The sequence below is a fragment of the Tyto alba genome, unplaced genomic scaffold, assembly GCF_018691265.1.
Source record: "Tyto alba isolate M040663 unplaced genomic scaffold, T.alba_DEE_v4.0 Super-Scaffold_8, whole genome shotgun sequence".
Taxonomy (NCBI): Eukaryota; Metazoa; Chordata; class Aves; order Strigiformes; family Tytonidae; genus Tyto; species Tyto alba.
Window position 1 is genome coordinate 3,724,751 of NW_024881329.1, and position 21,519 is coordinate 3,746,269.

The following is a 21,519-nucleotide window of genomic DNA, read 5'->3' on the forward strand; positions in this document are numbered from 1 at the left end:
GACTTGGATATAATAAAAAGATTGAGCACTAGTAAGTGTAGAACCTCTCCATCTCCTCAGCCACAGGAGCATCCCCTCACTTCTCCAAAGAGCAAGCCCCAAGGATCGGCCGGAGGCCTGTGGTGAGGTCCCAAAGGATGCTCTGAAAGGGCACGCACCGAGCTCAAAAGGAGCCAGGGGTTCACAGTGTCCCCGGGATTTTAAGTCATTTGTTACACTGCCCGGTAGCCTCTTCAGGGTGCAACACGAACTTGTGGTTACAGCTGGTGCTGCTTTAATATCGTTAGCACCATTACTCCCGGGTATCTCTGGCTAGTGCTTCGTTGCTGGTAGCTGCTGGGAAGGAAACTGAACCCCTGTTGGCTGATGCCCAGACCGGGCAAAGCCAGGCCAGCCCTGCCTGCCCTTCACCAGGCAAGGGGCTGCCTTTTTCTCTTAACTGCTCACACACCCAGGCTCCTGGCCCCCACCCAATCCAGATAAGAAATGGCTGAAAATTGTTACTGTTAGCCGGCTATTCTGTGACCTGCACGAAAAGAGTGGAATGACCCCAGGACCAGTCTTAGCACACAGACCGCGGGCGGTGAGCAGCCCCAGTCCCCACACCCAGGGCTGGTGGGACCAGTATTTTCCCGGCGGCTGCTCCCCGCGGCGGGGAGGGGAGGCAGAAGCAAGCTGCTCCGCAGCAGCTCGGCTGGCTGCCTGCTGTGCTGGGGCTGTAACTAGATTTTTACGAGGTGTTAATGCAACAGTGAGTTGTTAGGGGTTGAAACCGACCCTTGGGCTGGCTGTTCTCTGCAAGGAGGGCCTGTGGTTAAGCTGCTGTTCGCTGGTGGGGCCATGTGGTGGTAGGAACAGGAGAAAGCCCTCTTCCCTTGGACTCTTATCCCTTGGTGTGTCCCTTGGCAGCGCTGGGGCTCTGACACAGCCACTTGCCCTGCAAGAAGGCCCAGCAATGCCCTCCCGCCGTGGAGATGCTGCAGGGCACCCTCCTGCCTGCTGCCCAGTGCTTCTTGCTGAGTGCAAGCCTACAAGCCCTTTCCTACAAAATTTCATTTTTAATAACGTGAAAAAAATTTGCACGGAGTGTAGCCACGGAGCTGAACCTGAGGTTGCCCACGAAGGGTGGCAGCATCACTTAAACACTGCAGTGCAATAATGCAAATTATGGCTCATTGCAAGGAACTATTTGCACCATGAGCTGAGCTTTATGGGTTTTGGGTAACAAGAAAAGCTTCAGCCTGAGCAACTCAAAATGCCAAAGGAAGAAACCGTGGTTGAAAACTGAAGGGTTCTTCCATCCCAGGGAGGCAGGCAGCTAATCCTGACACTATCCTCCAACTTGTTTCTGCTCCGTTAGACATGTCTGGTGACCTGTCAAGTGCTGCTCAGGAAAATGGGAACCTGTCGGTAGATGTAGATATGAGAGGTTTACAGAAGTGTGTTTTGTAGTTGCACATTGACAAGCCTGTGATTCCTGCGGCCTTGACTTGATGCTGCCTTTTTTTTTTTTTTTTTCCCCTTTTGCTTAATTCTCAGAATTCCTCAGCATATTTATTCTGCCTGAATCTGACTCTCCTGTAGCCCCATGCCTTAGGGTTGGGTTCGTGTCCTCCTGGGGAGCTGGAGTTTCCATTTTAGGCACTGAATTTCTAGTTACACACCTAAAGAGAAATGATGTGCTCATCAGAGACATTCCCCCTCCCTGCCACAAGTGTTTCGGGTGGCAGTTCAGGCAGGCACCCAGGTTTCCTGGAAGCTCCCACAGCAGCCCTTGGTTGATGGCAGCTAACCCAGACACTGGAGGTCTCACCATCACGTGGAGGTGGCTCCTGCGGGCAGGAGAAGCACCTGGCTGTGAAGGCAGATCTCTGGTGCTACTCTTGCTGCTTACAGGTGACTCCCACGGTCAGAAGGCTTTCCTCTCCAAGTCTTTGCTCTGGCACTATTTTGCATAAACGGGGCTGAGAGGTCCAGGTGTGAGCTTTTAGAGTCAGGAGTCTTCTGAACTTAATCCAAGCAGTCTTCAGGTGGCTGCTGAGGAGAACAGGAGTGAGCTGGGCTGGCTGAAGGTACCTGCTGTCTCTGCTGAAGAACCTACCTTGCATCCTCCCTACTGCTTTCTTAAAAGGGCAAAGTGATTCAGTGCCCCTCTCTGTGGTGTAGCCTCTTTAGCAGCTTGGTCTGAGAATCTGCTAGTGACTTGGGGTCACCACGGATGGGGAAAGTCGTCCCTCTGTCCATCTCATGTTTCTAAAACAGGCATACATCGTCCTCCCTGCACCCTCTTTCCCCTAAAGTGTTTGAAAGATTCATGACCACCTTGTTTTTTTCCGAAGTAAATTGTACATTCCTGGTTTCCCCCTATTTAGTTTCTACTGAAACATTGGCTGACAGTGTTAAGGTAACTTGTGATGCTAAGCTCTTTTTTTTTCCTAATATTGCTTAAGTGAAGACTATTCACAGCTAATTTCTTGCCAATACAGTTACAGCTGATGCTGCTTTAACGTTGCTGCAACAGAATCTTGGGTGATCCAATGAACCTAGTAACGATGCTGGGAGTTACTTGACCACGAGCCAAATATTGCTTTTGGAAATATAAAAATCATCAGTGCTCCTAAGGAAGGAAAACAAACACCCTGCCAACCAGTAGTAAACCATATGCATTCTGCCATAATGAGACACTTGTGCAGATAAACATAGCCGTCCCGATTTCTAAATTCTTTGGAAAAGATGGCATGCTGCTGTTTTAGGCTGAGAATTACTATGTGGGGGGGTCTGCATGGGTTTATGCCTGACAGTTTTTGGAGGTCACCTGTGAGGATGAAGCCCCTAAATCCCCACAGGGTTTAGGTACCATGTCATCCCCCCAGCCCACCACTTACCACCCAGGTCAGCCCACAGCTCTCACTCCTACCTGAGGGACTGCTGAAGAGCCATACAGGGCAAAACCTCTGCAAGCAACGTATTAAGCACTTGAATTCCCAGGGTCTTTCAAAGGGACTGTTTATTAGAGTAACTTTGATTAGGGAATGAACTTGAAGCACGGTAACTGTTGCTCTTCCTTGCAGGCTCCTAAATGCCACTTGCTGTTAGAACCTGCGTTTTTCCATGTTTGGGTTTGTTTTGTTTTTTTTTTTTTTGTTTGCCACATGGAATCATGTATGTGGAACACTCTTCTAGATCTGGATTACAGAGCACTCACTGCAATTACTGAATTTGGGACTGCTGAGTGATCACACTCCTGAGAAATTCTACCTTCCCAGTACTAAGGCAGCAGAGAGATTATACACACAGTCCCTGTAAAGTAGGTCAGTTTTAATGACCCTTCCTGCTTTGTGTTTGCTCAGCATATTCTATAGGCCAGCCCCTTTTGCTCCATTCAACTAGTAACACTCACTAGAGCTCTGTTCAGGGAAGGAACAGCCTCTGCTGTAGTTTTTCATGCCATCATCACGGTGCTTTGTTTTGCAGCAATCTGTCTTACCTCTGGCTCACCTCCACCGAAGCAGGTCTTCAGCAGGAGCCCAAAAGTAACAGACAGAGTTTAGGAGTCTCTGGCAATAGTCTCGAAGGACCAATTGATGTTTGCTTATTGCATTTAGATAAAGTATACGTGCACGCAGCTGAAGCAGTAGGTCAGTGGAACGCTGTTGGTTAGGTTAGGTGTGGCTTTTGAATTACAAACCTGTTCTTAGAGGTGCTGCTCCCCTGAATAAAGGCCCCCCAACCTAACTCCTGAGAGCAGCTGCCAGGACAAACAGACTTCAGACACCCAGTCCCTCCTCTCTCCTTACCTTCCCGTGACTCTCCCATCACTGTAGGCACAGGCAGCACAGCCTGCAGCACCTTCTGCATGTCCAGGAAAAGGAGTTACCAGCACCAAACCTGCCTTGCCTCCTATACACATCTGCATCTCCCCAGATATCATCTCTGCAGTACTCACACCAAGTGCTGAGTTCCTAAAACTTGAAGGGGGTGGGGGGGAAAAGGCAAGCCTGGAAGTTATGCTGTGCTGCTACTTATTCCCTTCTGCACCTGAAACCTGGTCCAGAACTGCTTCTCTCCTGTATCCCTCCATATTCCCCTCTCCCACCGTCTCAGGCAGAAGTTACCTTGGGCATTTCTGACAAATACACGTACCTTACAGCCCTGAAGTCATTTATAAATAGATTTTTATTTATAAAGTCAATTTACATAAAATACGATACTCTTTTAAAAACTGCATATGTACAACTTAAGAAATCCTAGCAAGTGCATACAAAAATGCCTTCAATACATCTTTAAAAAAAAAAAAAAACAAACTTCAGTTTTCAAAGAAGTGGACCTTCACACCAGACAAACTTGGACACCACGTTAAGACACAACATAACTTTACAGTCTTTTACTAAAGTGTTTGGAGAAAAAAAAAAAAAAAAACAAAAAAAAACACCAAAAAAACACAACGCTTTTTTTTTAATCTAAACCGTGTATGTTCCAAAAACATTCTAGCTGGCAGTGTTCAAGAACAAGGGAATAGGACTTGCTAAAAATAGAACCATCTCCTCACCCCTTTTCTCTAAGGTTTCTTGTACAAAAATAAGTCTTCATACACCAGTGTTCCCATAGGCAGTTCGAGTTACATATAAAATAGACTCTGACATGATAAAAAAATTCCCTCCCCCTCCAGAAACAAGGAAGCATCAAGTGGTTTTCATTTCTTTTTTTCCACCCCTCCAAAGCAACACCAGAAAGCAGCCGGGGGGTGGAAGCGGGGTCCCTCGGGCCTCCTCTCCGTCGGCAGCTCCGGGGGGGGGGGGGGCAAGCGGAGCCCCGGGGGTCATTTACACCATTGCACTTTCCACAGCCCGAAGACGACGGGTGAGCCCGGCGAGAAAAGCAGCCAGCGGGGTCCTGCCGGGGTATTTTGGGGGTTGGGGTGGGGTGGGGATGGGGATGCTGGCTGCTGCAGAGGGCGAGGGCGCTGAGGTGCTGCCGGCTGAACGAGGCTGCGGAGAGATGTGCAGAGAGCCCCGGTGGGTGCGCGTCCCGCCCGGGAGCTCCCCCCCACCCCCCGCCTCCATCCCCTCCGGTCCCCCTCACCTCCCGCCGGGTCAGCAGCTCCCCAGCCAGCTGGTGAAGTCCAGCAGCTCCCGCTCGTCGGGGCTGAGCGCCGCGTCGTAGCCGCTCTCCTCGGAGGAGCACGGCGAGCCGGGCACGGAGGAGGCGAAGGAGGGCGAAGCGGAGGAGTAGCCGCCGCCACCGCCGCCGCCTTCCCCGACGGCTGCCCGCCCGCGGCCGTCGGGGAAGGCGGCGGCGGCGTCGTGCTCGTCGAGGAGCCGCTGCAAGGCGCGGATGTACTCGACGGCGGAGCGGAGGGTCTCCACCTTGCTCATCTTCTTGCTGGCGGCGCCGTGGGGGACGTGCTGGCGGAGGGCGGCGAAGCCCAGGTTGACCAGCCGCACGCGGTTCCGCTCCCGCTCGTTCCGCCGGGCCACGGCGGCCGCCGCCGCCGCCCCGCTGCCGCCCGGCAGAGCGGCGAAGGCCAGGCGGCGCTTGCAGCGCAGCAGCTCGGGGGAGGCGGGACGGCGGCGGCAGCGGGGGGGGGCGGCGGCGGCGGCGGGGGGCAGCGGCGGCAGGGCCCCGCCGTTCATCGCCGGGCGGCCACGGCGGCGGCCGAGCGGAGAGCGCGCGAAGTAAAGGTGCAGTTTAAGAGAGGAGGGGCGGGATGTCAAAGTAAGTTTAAAAGGGAGAAAGGAGGGGGGGGGGGGGGTGGGGGGGAAGAAAGAGAAAAAAACTGAAAAAAAAAAAAATAGAAATAAAAAAAAAAAGCGATGCGGGGGCGTCCGTTCGCGCCGCCGCTCCGCGCCTCTGCGGCGCGCGCCGCCGCCGGCCGGGCCCTTATCAACGCGCCGCCGCTCGCGAGCCCCCGCCGGCCGCACGCGCCGCGCCCGCCGCGCCACGCGCGGCCCCCCCTCCCCCGCCCCCGCGCGCGCCCGGCGCGTGGCGCCGCCAAACCAACACACACCCCCCCACACACCCACCCCCCCCCCACCCCCCCCCGCGGGAACGGCGGGTGCGCGCCCGCCCCTCAGCTCGCGGCGCCTGCCTGTGCATCACCGCTTCTAGTTTTCTATTTTTCATAATTTTTTTTTTTTTTTTTTAATTTCATGTTTATTACCGGTCGGGGGAGGGGCTCCCCTCTCGCCCCGCCTCCCCCCCCTTAACTCCTGTTCCCCCCTCCCCGTGTGTCACACACACTCCCCCCCCCCCCCCCCCCCCAAACCGGGGGCACCGCGTGGGTGACCGTGTCACAGAAAGACACCGGGGTGGGAGCCGGGCACCCGAGGGGCACACCGCCGCTCTGCTTGGGCACATGCACCCAAAAACTAAAAAATTTTTTAAAAATATGAATTTATAGCAGTTGCGTAAGTCACTTTGCAGAGGCCGATCGCTGCGGGCCAGCTCTTCGGGCTTAAAGGAGAGTTTTGAGGGTAAAGGCGTGGAGCGGAGAAGGAAAATGCAAAGGTTTTAGGGTTCCCGGTGCCGTGGCCCCCCCCGGGCCGCCCTGCCGCTGCTACGGCGGGCAGAGCAGCGGGGCAGGGAGCGTTCGGAGACCTCGCAAAGCTGGGCTGTCCTGGGGGCTTTGCTCCTGCCCAGCCTTTTCCCAAAATAACAAACCCCACGAAAACGACGCGATGCTAAAACCTCCCCGGCAGATCCCTCCGCTGGCTCCGGCCCTCTCTGCCTTGGCCCCTTGGCCCCTCGGCGCGACAGGAGGCCGAGGGGGGCTCAGCTACCTGCGGGTTTGCAGCAGCAGCCGGTAATTAGAGCTAATTGCCTTCTGCAGGGTCTCCCTCCACCCAGAGGTGTGCGGGCAGGGGGATGGTTTGGGGCTCGGGGTTTTGGAGGGGAACGCAACCCCCTCGGCAGGAAGATGCTCGCAGCCGGTGCCCCCGGCAGCACCTTGGTGGCCGGGATGCGTGGGTGCCGGCGGCAGGGCCGTCACCGCGCGGGCGGGTGCCAGCGGGGCCCTGCAACGCCTTTCGGGCACGGCAGTGAGGAGCTGAGTGCCCCTGGCCACCCCAAACCCCTCTGGTGCCGCTCCCCGGGGCATCTCCAAGCCAAAAAGAGTCCTACAGAGAGCCGACCGTGATTTCTAGATGGGACACGGAGGCGGGTTGTTTTCTACCTACTCTTTAGGGAGCAGCCACCTGAAGAGGGGGTCCTGGGAAAGGCGGGAGAGCTGCTTGCACCCAGAAATGTGCGCGAGCGGCCCCGGGATGGCTCGCTCCCCTCAGGCCCTGTCACGCTGGCGCTTGTCTGCAGCATCTGCAGAGCTGCCGTGGCGGGCACAGGGGCTTCCCTTCCCTCCGTGGCGACAGCAGCTGAGGCACAAAGGGCAATACTGCAGTGGAGTAGCATCGCTGGTCTTTTATTACCCAGTCTCTAACTTCTGATGCAAGCTTTTCTCGCTGGAAAGAGGAAGCTGCTGCCTTTGAAGCTTTCCAAGAGAAACCCTTCTGTATCAAAGAGCCACGCTCAAGAGTAATAGCTGGATTTTTATCATACAAAAATAACTACAGGGATTTTTTTTTTTTTTTTTCATTAAGAACGCACAGTTCAAACAGCAGTGAAACCAGCCTCAAGGGAGAGCGTTCAGCCTCCAGCCCCAGCGATTCCACGCTCAGCTCAGGGGTGAACTTGCCTTGTCCAAGCTGGCTTCGGGGCTGCCGATCGCAATGCGCATTTCCAGCCAGGTCTGGGCCTGAGCCCAGCACAAAGCAACTGCTGCTGCTTTCTTAACAATACAACCGGTTTCCTGGTAGTCTGAAGGAAGGTAGGTACCTCTTCTGCTCTGAGAAACGTAATCTTATTTGAAATCTCTTTATGAAGCTAATGACTATGTAAGATCCAGTCGAACAAGGCATCATTAAACACTGTCTGTGTTCACAATCAACTTCCTGATCGTAATCTGGGAAGAAAGAGAGCATCCAGCAATGTGCTACCCATCCCCAGAGGGTGGGGGAAGAATTTCTCCTCTCCTGGCACAGGTAAGGCAACAGCGGGGTGGGTGCGTGGACAGCTGGCAGCCCCGCGTGGCTTCGGCCAGCGCCGTGCAAGGTGGCCGAGTTCTGCTCGGAGCAGGGGGAACTCCGCAGTGAAGGGCCTCCGAGCCCTGACACTGTGTCTTATTTCTTGCATCTGCCCGAGATGAGGGACAAACTCTCCCGCCTGATTTGGGGCGTGGGACGGTGGGAAGGCGGCAGGCGAGGTGCTGGCTCAGGCCCGCCATTGACCCATGCGTTACAGGCGGCTGACACGAGCTTTTTAATTTAATTTTTTCCAAAACTTCCTGGACCTCAGTGGGAAGCAATAGAGGTCACATTACCGTAAAGCTCAAGAGGACAAATGCCTGAAATAAATGGCGATGGGCAGTCGGGGATCCCTGTTCTTGGTGAGCAGGTGAATCCCTGTTTGCCAGGCTGATTGCACTGGTTTTGCTGGGAGCAGGGTGAGAGTTGTGTCTTCATGTCTATCACTTTCACACCTGTCTCCTGAGCAGTTATGGTTTGCAACTAGGTACCACATGGAAAAGAAAAAAAAAAAAAATAGTTTAAGTAGGGGGGGTGTGCTTCAGAGCTATGAGTACAGTTGTTTCACTTTTGGGGAGGGAAAGAAGTTTGAGTTCATTCTTTGAGGGGAACTCCCTGGCTTCATCTTATGCTCATTTCAAATGTGATCTTTCTTGGGCTTGATGAACTCTTTTTAATAACTCTTCTGACATTTTTTTGCTCATCTATAATTAATTTCAAAAGGCCTGGGAATCACTGGATGATTTCTAAGATAGAATTTGGAAATAATAATAAATGAAAAAGTCCTTTGGAGATTTTATGATTTCTCTCTGGTTTTGTTTCTTCCAAGGCAGCCGCTGGCCAGCCTTGTTTCCATTCACAGCGGAGTTGTATGGTGCATCTGAAGCTTGGCAAAGCACCTCCCCCCTTTTCTCCTCTCCTTCCCTTCTTGAAAAGAGGCAGCCCTGGGTTTAAAAGTTGATTTTTAGCTTTGATTGTGCGTATGTACTATATGAATGCTAAGCAGCCTTTACAATGCATCCTTGTGATGCGCCCGGGAAGGCAGACGCGGGCTCTGAGGTCTCCCTGGCTCCGGTGCGGCTTGATATGGGCATGTTTTATTTACGAGCGTGCTCCAGGGTGAATATAGATGTGTTACGGGCAGTAGCTGAGGAACTGAATGGGCTGAGCCTGTGACACGTGTAAATCTGCCACATTTGGAGCTCTTTTTCTCCGTGGAAGAGAGGCGTTCTCTCTAACAGCGGTGTGGATGGCAAAGGAGGAGGCTCCCGAGAGGCACGGATGTGTCCTGCCTGGACCACGGGTGTAGTTTTGCCTCCTGGGGCAACCTCCTCTCCGCTGCCTCCAGCCCATCTTTTTGTGGGAGCACGAGTAGCAGCGCCCCAAAGCTGAGTGGGGGGGAGATTTCTCTTACCTGCTGTCTGGCTGGAGTTCAAGCAGCTGGGGCTGAGGTGCTGCTGTTGCATCCCTGGTGGCTGCACCGACGGAGCGAGAGCCAGAGAAGTGGATGACGAGAAAGCACTAGCATGAATTCAGCCTCTTCTCCATTTATGTTTAGTCTCCCAAGTTCGCCCCATGCAGCGTTAACGCATCAAACACCCCAGCTCTTTTAGGACACCCACCTGACAGTGTGGGCAGCGTTTACCTCCAGCTCGGAAGAGGGTTGGAGGTTTTCAGCTCTGCAAAAAAAACATGATCTGGCTTTGTTCCCTTTTTTTAAATCAATCCTGTCCTTCTGGACAAGGTGGCACGTCCTTCCGGCACTCGTGCAGCTGGGGATGCCGATATGTATTTTCACAGCCCGGCAGAAGGCTGCAAGCTGCCACGAAGCTGAAGGAAGAGGGCACCTGGGCTCCCCCATGGTGTTTTCAGCCTCTCTACCTTCTTTCCACACTCCGGCTGATAAGCAGAGATAAGAGACGAAACCGCAGGTGGGAGCTGTGGTCACCTGTGGTTTTTGCACTGCATTTGAGGGCGATAAGTTGGGCTCTTGCAAAGAGGACCAACTGATAAAAGGCAGCAGGGTGAGCAGGAGGCCGAGTCTTGCTGGAAAAGCCACGCCGCCGGCCGGCCGGCGCGCCGGCTGCGAGGACGGTTCCCTGGCATACCTCCAGCCCTGCCTCCCCCCTCCCGCTGGGATGGGGCTGGGAGGGGACAGCCTGCTTCTGGGCAGAGGGCCGCCGAGGCAGGCGTGGGCCAACGACACGGCACAGAAAGCGTTATAAAGACGCCCTTTCGGCAGCCACGCTCAAGAGGAGCACGCACGCTCCCCCTGCCCTCGCTGCGGTGGTGCCCTTGCACATGCCGAATGTGCCTCCCTCAATCAGGTCCCATCCCCTTAACGCCCCAGGTCTACTAGTGCTCCTACTCTTGACTTCCTCTCGGTAGGAGGGAGTAACTTCTTTTGCTCTATTATTTTTTGATGTTGGATATTCACATTTGTTCTGCCCCAGAGAGGAATCTTTCAAGCCATGCCTCTATGGGATAAAGTGTAAGAAGGAGGAAAGGCAATCAGCAGAAATTATTCTACCCCCCAAACTCAGCACAGGGCCGGAGCAGGTGACCAAGGGAGCGGGCACAAAGGCAGAGCACCGAGCGCTGGAGGTGGGAGAAGCATCTGAGAAGCATCAGAGGACATGGGCAAACGACTCGGGATTAGGCATTTGCAGCCAAACCAGAGGAAACATCTGTTTAAACCCAGGTGTTTAAAGTTACAGACCCTCTTTGAGAGCTTGGTGAGGCAGCGAAGGTGCCTTGTTTTTATGGCTGGCGACAAAAGGAGGTAGAGCATCTTTTGCGGAGAGACTAGGAGCAGTTCCAAGGGGTGTAGGTGATGATTTTGTGACCTCTCAGGTGGTCCTGCAGCGAGGTGCAGGGCTCCTGCAGGGACAGAGGACACCTCTGGGGAACTGCAAGGGGAACTGCCCGTGGATTCCCTTCAGAAAACCCGCTCGAGTCTCCCAGGCCTTCGGGAAGGGTTTCTGCTGGCCTGTGGGGACCTCTAGTGAAAGATCTGGCTTTGCACAGGTCTCCGGTAGCGTGCGTTTGGGGTTGGGGAAGGAAACTGGGGTCTAGGGGGAAACGAAGGTGGGCTGCGTGGTTTAGCCCATGTCTCTTGCTGTGAAGCAAGCCCCGGTGCCACCGCGGCTTCGCCCTCGCCCCTAACTCACCGTCGCTCTCGGTCGGGCTTCTGGACCTGGTGTTGCACGCAGAGCTGGCTTCGTGCCTTCTTGCAGCCCTTCCAAGCTTAACCCCTAACTCCACCTGTGGACCAGCCCTGCTGCCTTTGTACCCCTGCCCCTTTGGTGGTCCTTCCCCCTGAAAATGCAGGTGACAACCCCACCGTCTGTCCCGCAGCACCAGAAGAACCGACGGGAGCTAACAGCTCAGCGTTTGGGTGCAGCTCTAACTCCACCACGGTGTTCTATAAGGCACTTTCCCCCCCACCCCGACCCATGGTGGGGACCATGTGGACATGGTCACCTTGCAGCTGTACTCCTGTCCCCACGGGGGTCCGGTTAGTGCCCCTGGATGTGTGTGGCCGGGCAGCAGCTGCCCCCCCACCCTGAGCCCGTTGCCCTCTCCCCACTGCTCTCCTTTCCCGCTGTCCATCCCTTGGCTTTTCTCAGGTGGTTTCCAGCTGGTGGCTGGAGTAGGAAGGTCCCTGTGTGCACCTGGGTACATCAGTGGGCAGCAGGGACCCACGACCCACACCTGGTTTTGGAAACGGCTGTGGCAGCTCTCACTGGTGTCTCAGGAGATTGCAGCCAAGCTGTTTTGCAAGAAAGCTTGCAAGGAAGCTAGTGATTTAATCAGAAAATCATGACATGCTTTTTTTCTGTGTATGTGGCTTTGTGCAACTCACTTTCTCTTGCTTCTCTTTGCTTTACAAAATGCATCTTCCTTCCTTTTTTCACTCTCCCCCTCTTTCTTCTTTGCCATTTTCCTGTACCTGCAGTCAGTGATGTGGGGTGGTTTTACCTTTTTGCCCTCTTTCTTTGACACCTGGAGGGAGTGCAACTAGTTTCCGTTATTCTGCTGTTTCACCTCTTTTCCACTGGTCTAGCTCCCAAACTAAGGATGATTAAGGCTTTCAGTCTTCCAGCCTCCCTTCGGCCATACTATTTTTGAGGCTTTTTTTGTGATTTACTTTCAGGAAACGCACATCCAGCAGGCAGCTGGTTTTGAAGACCAGAAGTCACCTCAGTCTTCTGTAGCTGTGGGCCCATGGGGTCTTTGGTGCTAGGAGAGGGGAAAGGACAGAGTCAAAATGCCCATGGATGGTGAGGGTCTCCTGAGCAGGGGGTTATATTTATGTATAGCCATTTTCCTGAATAGAATACTACCAAAGGGATTTTGTTTCTCTCTCCTACAAATAAAAGTTTTAATAGAGTCTCAGGCAAAGGTTATTGCCTTGTGGCGGTTTTCAAATTGGAAGGAAAGACTCTTATGCAGATCTGTTTGGGGGTTTTGATCTCTTCTTTAAACAACGGGTTATTTTTTTTTTCTAAATAACATTTTCCTACACTTTTTCCCAAGATACTATTTATGCAGATTTAAAATAGTTAGTGACAATGTTCATTAAGCAAAACTGCGTCCCAGTGAAAGCGAAAAAGAGGGTATTTTGATACTGATTGAACACTTTCAAAAAACTTTTTAAGGAGCTTTGCTCTGACCTCTGTGAAAAGCTGTTTTTCTTTATGCCTTTCCTCCTTTCCCCGCTGGCTGCATGCCGGAGCTGGCGGCAGCCCACCGAGAGCCGGGGCAGAAGGCGGCTGCTCTAAACAGGAGTTAATAATCGGGCAGGAGGAGGTGCATCGGCACGTGGTGGGGACTACACTTCCCGAGAGGCCCCGCTGTGGCCATGCCTCCCTTCGGTGGAAACCCAGGCTTTATCAAGAGCTGGAGGGACCAACTGCCAGCTCTCTCTGGGGACAAGGAGCCGTGGGACCGAGGTGCGGGATGAGGACCACCAAGTGCCAGCTGCTGGTGACCAGCCTCTGTGTCATGGTGAGCAGGCAGGTTCGAGGGGATCTCCGCAGAATCGAGGTGAACCGTTGCCTTTCCCGCCCCGCTCGGAGAGGCTCGGGTTTTCCCACGTTCTGTTTTTCGCGGGTGGAGGGCAAGCAAAGCCAACTGCCCGAATTATCGTTGCGCCCTGGGCGGTTATCGCTGGCCACCAGCATCGCTCCCCCCTCTGCTGATAGACTTCTGGTTTCTCAGGGCTGTCACGCCGCTGCGGCTCTTTCGCAACCCGGCGGCCGCCTCGGAGGGGGAAGGAAAGGCCGCTGCCGGCAGAACGGGTGGTTTTCAGCAAAAAGATATTTGCTCCTGTCTCCTTGGAGCAAAAAGAGGGAGGATGGACCTGCTGCAGGCACGCTTGTTGCTGGGAGGGTGGTCGGCTGCAGGTGGGATCAGCGAGGATACGAAACCGCGAGGCTTCAATGGAAGTGTGTGTGAGACACCTGTGGACCTGCACCGCGAAGCGGAAGCAATTCTAGGGATCCTTTTTATCAGCTTTCGAAGCAAATTCAAGAAGAGCTTCTTGACATTTAGCTGTTAGAGCTGATGGGAAATGTTGGAGACTGGGGAACACTTAGGGACGTTTTCAAGTTGTATGTGGTTTTTGCCTTTTCACTTCATCAAAGCCTGCAAGCTTAAAAAAAATAATAATAACAACCTGTACTTAGTTCAGAGAGGGTTGGTGGCTTGGAAAGAGTGTAATTAAAAAATAGTACCTTATTTTGGGCCACATGTGAAATTTATAGTTTGTCCAAATTTCAACATTTCAAGACTGTTGGCTGTAGCGGCTGTACGTTGCTCTCTCTTCCAAATAAAAAAATATGACATTTGGAGGAAATCAAAGGAGGATTGGTACCAAACATGTTTAGAGGAGATGTTAAGGCACAGCTGCTGTGGATGGCTAGAATCACGTTATTGCTGTTGGGAGGATTTTAGACTGGCGTTTCTCAGAAATCTGAGCTAGCCGATGCAGCACTTAGCATTTTGCTGGGCGTGAGTCACGATATGCAGTAACGCACAGCATGAAGGATCAGTAGGTGCCACAAATTGGGTTATTTATAGGGAGAAAATGCTACAGTTTGGATGTGTTTAGTCTCTGGAGCTGTAAGTCTCCAGCAGAAGCTATTAGAAAATGTCATACAGTGGGGATTGTGTTGGCACCAGGCTGTCACTTTTGATCCAGGAGTAGCTGCCTTGTGTTTCCATATTGTAAAGGCACAAAATGATGAAGCCTTATCTTAGGAGCTAGGTGTGGCCTCACATCTTGTATCTCCCAGGTTCATTACACTGGAGTTGGAGCTGGCTTTAACTGTCCCGCTGTTGGTGCCTCCATCCCAGCTCTGCCAGTGGCCGTGCTGCAAGGAGCCCTGCCCCAGAGCCAGGTGCCACCAGAAATGTTCCCTCTCTATCACCATGACTTGTGCTGGGCAACACGGAGGGCGACGTGCTGGTAGTCACCCCACACCTTGGGCATACCAATGCCCTCGGGGATGGGACAGAAACACAGACAGCCCAGCAGCATGTCCCCGAGACAGAAACCAGCACAGATTTCTTAAGAGCAGTACAAGACTCAGCTCTTTGCACTCTACAATAGGAAATAGAGCCAGCGGCGGGCAATGGGACTAGCACTGCAAAGAGCAAAGCAGAGAGCATCATCCCTGCCCGAAACTGCTACTGAAGCTGGCAGCTCTCATAATTGCACATGCATACTCTGTGGAGCAGGGCGGAACTGAAAGAGCATCCATTTTCTGGGTTTCCTTCACGTGGTGGGAATTTCATCCACAGACACGGGCCAAGCAACCGCAGGCTGCACGGTGTCACACGCACTTATTATGCAAGAGAGAAAAAGAGCTGTAGCATGTGTTGGTGTCTGGGGTTTGTCCTTTTATGTGCATCTTGGGGTACACGCAGTGGTCTTTGGATGATCAGGCTGTCTGTATCTACGTGGGGCTCAGGAGCATCCAGATGCGCCTCAGAGCTACGTGTGCCCTCAGCAGGAGCTGCTGCCTTGTCAATCCCTTCCTAAAATCCTTCTCTTCCAGCTGCTGGGGTTGTCCATTGCCACGCTGAGCACAGTCACCCACTACGGGCTCCACTTCACCCTCATCAGCGACATCTCCCTGGAGAGCAACTCCTACAGGGTCATCCACCATGCAGGTATGTCACGGTCACATCCCAGCGAGGCCCCTGGTGAACCCAGGAGCTGCAAAATCCCCTAAAGCAATTGAAGGAAATGCAGAGGTATTGCAGGAGGAGGCAGGGGCTGGCTTTTGGAGGATGCATTAGGACTAACACAGTCCCGCAGGCCTTTTTTTTCTGTATCGGAGCCGCACGCCTGGCACCGAAGGGTGCTGTGGGAGCACAGGGTGCTCAGGTGCTGCTGCCTTCGCTCCTGTCCCGCTATTCACCATGTCCCCGTCCTTCCCCTGTGCTGCCCTGAAAGCTCGGGGGGAGCTCAGCCACAGGGGACCTGAAGGTGCAGGGGGCTGGAAGGGCCCTGGGAGCGTGGGGAGAGGGACTGCTGCAGGAGTTGAAGTGGAGCGTAGAAAATTGAGGCTGGGAGGAGAAATGCATGGAAAACACCCGTTTGAGGAGGAAATGTGGTTTTTTTTCCCTACACGAGGGAGAAATATAAACTGAGTCTCGGGTCCAAGGCTAGAGCAAAGAGAGGAGAACAGCCCAGGTACTAAAATCCTCTGCTCGCCTCTGCTGCGCTCGCATCTGCCGCTTCTCCCGAGAGGTACTCTGGGCTTAAACATGCTCATACCCTCTCTAGATCCCGGTTCTCAATTTCAGTTTAGCAAGGCAGGTGTAGGAGCTATGTTAGCCCAAGGCTAAGGTCCAGCCCTCCCCCTTTCCTACACCCACCAGGGTTAGATAGCTTGGCACTTAAGGCAGCTTTGCAGGCTCCCCTTGCCCAGCCACCTCTCTCCTTTGACACTTCCACTTGCCTTGCTTGCAGGCGTTAACTCTCTGCACCCTTAGCCCCGAGGGAGGGTTGCAAAGCCCTTCTCATCCCTGTGGTCCCTGAGCCCTGCCCCGGCATACCGGCTGTGACCCTGCCCATGCCAGGAGGAAGCCGGAGGGCGAGTGTTGCACCAGATTAGCAGCAGACGATGTCCAGATAGGGGCCGTGGGACCGCTGCTGTGCCTCAGCACCCCCCCCCCCGTTCGGGGGGGATCCCTATCAGAGTGCTGCAATGATTGACAGCTTGTGGTCTCTCGGGTGGACCGACACCCTTTTAGGGTGTTTTGCTCTGCCCGAGCTGTGGGAACTGCTCAGGGGCTTACAGCCCTGCCAGACAAGCGAAGCATATGCAGATGGGGGGCTACTGAGTAAATTATAAACCAATTTCAGTTCTGCAACCTGGTCCTCACAGACCAGCTCCCCAAAATACCCTTTCTGGTCCCTCTCTGGCTGAAAGCATCAGACCAGGCCTCTGTTAGCTCTAAAGTCTTGGTGTCTGACCGCAGCTCCCATGTCCACCTTCCTTCCAGCTTTCTACTTCGGGATCTGCCTCAGCATGACCCTGATCCTCGCGGCCCTGCTGAGCTCTGCCGCTGCGGTGCGGGAATCACAGTGCCTCACCGCCATGGTGCGTACCCGGGGGGGGGGCCTGGCCGGGAGGGGCTTGCTCTGACCTCGGGCTGGTACCCTTAAAATGTGGCACTGGGGGCTGTCCCGCCTTGTGCTCGGTGAGCACGCACGCCTGGGGAAGGACATCGTGTTGCTCCACCCTGTGCTGCAAGGGGACATTTTTGTAAAAGGCATGACCTTGCAGAGCTCTTCCAGCGGAGGATTGCATCCTTCTGTGCCTTGTTTCTTTTGCCAAGGTGCTGTGTATGCAGCTTTCAGAGCGGGGTCAAAGGGAGGTGCTTATCTGTCAAAGCAATTGCAGTGACGATTCCCAGCGTATTCTTTTTTTCTTCCGCCAAGCCAACACATGGTTTGTGTGGGGAAACCTTAGCAGTGTGATTTTGAGTCCCATGTTGTTCCTCTGACTTGTGACAGCACAGTTAGGTCCCCCTTTATCCCCCCTTGCTGCAAACACCCACCACAGTGGGGGGGCGAGACTTACGGAGCATGGCAGCAGGCACGAGGGCTTTGGGCTGGGCCCTCAGTTTCAGCCTCCAAGGAGAAGGCAGAGGGGGACCACGAGACCTGAAATGCCACCTTCCTCCTCTCCATCACTCACAGTGAGGTGCCTGTTTGGGCCCGGACCATGCCAGCATGAGTAAACTGGGCTGTGAGCTCAGCTCCATTTAAAAGCAGAGCCTGCGCGCGGGGCTTAGCCTGAACTGAGCAGCTTCCAGCCTCGGGGCTGGAGGGATGAGCAGAAAGACGCTGCTCACTGCGTGCTTGTCCGTGCTATGTGAAGCGCAGGAGTTAACAGGTAGGTTGCTGTGCATGAGGCTATGCTTAATATACAATAATTGCATTGCTATCATATATAATCTACCTTTCAAGAGATCTGTCTAATCTATGTAGTTGGGGAAAACGATGCTGATGGTGGAAATGAGAAGTTTGAAACTTAGCGCAAAGCAGCTGCTGAAGTTAATGCTTTCACCTTCTCAATACGCAGCCTTCCTCTCTCTGTCTGAGCTGCTCACAGGGGCCTGGGTGACACAGTCCCCATTAATACCGCTAGCAGAGTACGCCTAGTTCCCCTCTCTTTTGCTGAAGCATACTTCAGCGTGTGTCTGCAGTTACTGCATCTAAAATAACAGATGGGTTATGTACAAGCTAGGGGACATTGTCAGGGCTGCCTGAAAATACAGTTGAACTTCTCTGTAATGTTTCTTTGGTTGCCTTACTCTGTGTGCGGTATGGTTTGGGACGTGCCACTAGGTAAAAGAGGTTGCTAGAATTATAGCTGTCTCCTGAAGCGCTAGCTGAAGAAAAAAATACCCAGTGAAGTCCAGTGTTGCTGTCCCTGCTCCAGGGCCCCCCTGATGCTGCCCTCCTCTCCCCTTGCCGTGGGGGTGAGGATGAGCAGGTCCTTTCCTCCAGCCACTCGTTGACCCCCCCCCCAGCCAGGCTGATTTGGTGTAACACAGCCGAGCTCTGGCCATCAGAGAAACCCCTAGCTGGCAAACCCCCCCCCCCCCCCCCAAACTAGCTATTTGCTTTTCTCCGTGGGGATCCTGTTCACTTTGCTTTAGCGTTCACAGTTTGGGTCCTCGGGGGGTGGGGGAGAGGAGGTGGGGTGGCCGTCTTCATTCCGGATCTCCGGTGCCACCCGTGCGGTGAGGACACGGTGTCATTGCTGGGGGGCGGAAGGGGAGGAAGGGTGCGAGGTGCTTTCCCCGCGGCTGCGGCCAGGAGGCACCCCACTCCGCTCCCAGCAGGGGATAACGGGGGGGGGGGGGGGGGGGGGGTGCCCTTTGGTTGCCTGGAAGCTCCGTTGCCGCCGTCTCCGGCAGCGGGAGGGGCCGGCCGGGCCCGGGGGGCCTCGGGGCAGGGTGCGAGGGGACCGGGGGGCCGCTCGCCCCGAGCCGGGGGGCTGCTCCGCCGCCCCTCCCGGGAAGCGCCCGGCCCCGCTGCGCCTCCGCCGCTGGAGGGGGCCCGATCCCCGCCGGGATTCCCGATCCCCTCCCCGCCAGGCTCCCCGTCCCCCCCCCATCCCCGTCCCCCGCCGGGCTCTCCCATTCCCGATCCTCGCTCCCCTCCGGGATCCCCGACTCCCGCTCCCCTCCGGGCTCCCCGATTCCCGATCCCTGCTCCCTCCCCGGGCTCCCCCATCCCTGCTCTACCGGGCTCCCCGATTCCCAATCCCTGCTCCCTCCCCGGGCTCCCCCATCCCTGCTCTACCGGGCTCCCCGATTCCCGATCCCTGCTCCCCCTCCGGGCTCCCCCATCCCTGCTCCACCGGGCTCCCCGATTCCCGATCCCTGCTCCCCCCCCGGGCTCCCCCATCCCTGCTCCACCGGGCTCCCCGATTCCCGATCCCTGCTCCCCCCCCGGGCTCCCCCATCCCTGCTCCACCGGGCTCCCCGATTCCCGATCCCTGCTCCCCCCCCGGGCTCCCCCATCCCTGCTCCACCGGGCTCCCCGATTCCCGATCCCTGCTCCCTCCCCGGGCTCCCCCATCCCTGCTCCACCGGGCTCCCCGATTCCCGATCCCCGCTCCCCCCCCGGGCTCCCCCATCCCTGCTCCACCGGGCTCCCCGATTCCCGATCCCTGCTCCCCCCCCGGGCTCCCCCATCCCTGCCCCTCCGGGCTCCCCGCTCCCCGGGGCCCTCGGCACAGGGTGATGCAGGGAAACCTCCGTCACCTTTGCGGGTGGGAGGCCGAGACAGCCCCAGCCTTTCAGTAAGGAACGGAGGGGCTGGGGAATACCCAAGAGCTGGTCACCAACAACCTTCTCTGCTCCTCCTTGTTCAGGCAGCTGATCAGCATCTTAAATCACATAGGGGAGCTTTGTTTATTCCTACACATTGCCCCCCCTCTGTTCTCTCAGTATCTTACAGCAAGGGCAAACCCGCTGCTTGTTTTCCCACCAGTTCCTACCCCTTCCCAAAGTTCGTATTTAATCCCTGCTCTGCAAGCAAGAAATGCAGGCAGGAGAGCCAGCCCCCCAATGCCTGCGGCGTGGTGTGACCGCAGGCAGGAGTGGGGTTCAGCCCCGTGGGGCTCTGAAACGTCGGTGTCGCGTCCTGCCCTGCTGATCCCCGCTCGCAGAAGTCATCAGCCCCCTCCGCTCGCAGCTTTTTTCCTACTTGTTAATAGGATTTTTCACCTTCCCCCACTATTGACTTTAAAGGACTTTTCCTCTCCTGCAAGGCATGTGTCTTGTTTAGAAGACCATTTAATTCACTCTTTGATTAAAGAGGGAAGACACCAGAGTATTGGTGCCTGACATCCGTGGCTGTATAGGAAACCAAGCCACGCTCGAGGGATGTCTGCATTGATGTGGCTAATCCACCACAACGCCGCTTGGTAAACCAGCTACCCTGGGGAAAAACGCTCGCCAGGATGCAGGCGGGCTTGGAGGAGCATTGCCCTGTCACTGACCTGTTGGGTGGATCCCATCTCCTTCCTGTGCCTCAGTTTCCCTACGGGCATTTTTTTCTTTTCTATTTATAAATGCTCACCCTGCCTGGCTCTCTGGAGGTTTGTGTATACCAAGGAGGGGTCTCAGTCTGTGCAGGACTTACTGGTGCTGTCCTAGTATCAGGAATGGGTGCACAGTGGTTAAAACCCAGAACAAGTCAAATTGGTTAAAGCACACGTATCTCAGGAGCTCCTGATGCATTAACAGCATCACCAGACCAGACAGACTGTGCATCCACTGATGCTTGTGAGGAAGCTGGTTTCTAGAAAGCAACTGAGAACTTAAGGATAAAAAACTATGTTCTAAAATCCTGGACTATTATCCCCAAAGCTCCTTTTAAACAGGGAGAGTCGTGACAGATTTACTGCCTGTCCTCCAGTGCTGGCAAACCCTGCTTTTGGGTGATCTGTGCTCCATCATGCAGTCAGTTCTGAATGTAAACATCCTGCAGCTCTCACGGCCCGTGAAGGCCATGTCGCTATTGAAGGGGAGGAGAAGGAAGGAAAACTGCAGTTTTGCTAGTACTGCTTGTACAAAGGAAAGACTCTGGCTCCGGCAGGGTTTTAAGGCACTGTGTGCTGTTATCTGGTCAGACAGAGAGAGGAGAGGAAAAAAAAAAAAAAATAGCATGGAGCAACACGCCAACCAGAATATCCCAGCTGAGATTCTTACACCTAAATTTTCCAGCCTAAAAAACAGTTGTGTAGAGCAAAATTTGTGTTCAAGCTGTTACAAGCACCGTTTCCAAACAATTTCAAAAGCCTTAGTGAATGCCCGAAATAACCCGTTTTTTCACTGAGAGTGATGTGCCAGCACACAGCGCCGGCTGTTCTCTTCACTGTCCCCAGGTGTATCGCTGTAGGCGAGTGTGTAGAGGGTCCTTAATAACACCGCGGTGCCTCTTGCTTCGGCAGGGACTCCGTCTCCCGTGCCCTCCCTCGCGGTGCAGCACTCCTGAGCGAGGCACCCGTGCGCCGGCGGTCCCCGGGGAGCAGGCGCGGGCAGAGCCCCGCTGCTCAGCCGGAGCCTTCGGGCTGAGACCACCGGCTGGTGTTTGCTATGTGGAAAGGCAAAAACGTATCGTGTGCTTTTAGAGAGCTACCGAGCCCAGTCTGAGCTCAGGGATCCCTCGTGTGAAGCGGATCCCCTTAACCGAAAGGGAAGCGTCAGAAAGGTGAATTAAAAGATACACCAGCCAGCAGACGAGGCGCTGTTTCTGCAGATTCTGCCGAGCCTCCCGAAGAGAAATTGTTCCTTGCAGCAAGGATGGAAGCAAGGTCATTCATAAAAGAGTAATTGATGTCTGGCTGGTGACATCCCTCCGCAGGGATGATGTGGCTGCCTCCTGCAAAGGGAGTAGGCAGCA

At 54.7% G+C, this 21,519-nt stretch overlaps 2 protein-coding genes across 2 annotated transcripts in view; one reads left to right on the forward strand and one right to left on the reverse strand.

The window, feature by feature from the left end:
- Positions 1-4,195: 4,195 nt before the first annotated feature.
- Positions 4,196-5,843, reverse strand: ASCL2 (achaete-scute family bHLH transcription factor 2). Its single transcript, XM_042785188.1, has 2 exons — positions 5,083-5,843; positions 4,196-4,988 (listed from the first exon to the last, which is right to left on the reverse strand). The coding sequence occupies exon 1, from the start codon at positions 5,631-5,633 to the stop codon at positions 5,094-5,096; it is 540 nt and encodes a 179-aa protein (XP_042641122.1). The 5' UTR covers positions 5,634-5,843; the 3' UTR covers positions 4,196-4,988; positions 5,083-5,093.
- Positions 5,844-13,021: 7,178 nt separating this feature from the next.
- TSPAN32 (tetraspanin 32) overlaps positions 13,022-21,519 on the forward strand; it is a 32,356-nt gene continuing 23,858 nt past the window's right edge. Inside the window, exons 1-3 of the mRNA XM_032984969.2 lie at positions 13,022-13,085; positions 15,140-15,254; positions 16,596-16,693. Of these exons, the coding sequence (XP_032840860.2) occupies positions 13,038-13,085; positions 15,140-15,254; positions 16,596-16,693 (261 nt within the window). The 5' untranslated portion in view covers positions 13,022-13,037. The remainder of the gene's footprint in view (positions 13,086-15,139; positions 15,255-16,595; positions 16,694-21,519) is intronic.

Bases quoted from the DNA above. Each gene is read 5' to 3' on its own strand.
- ASCL2 (XM_042785188.1), bottom strand. From the start codon at position 5,633: ATGAACGGCGGGGCCCTGCCGCCGCTGCCCCCCGCCGCCGCCGCCGCC.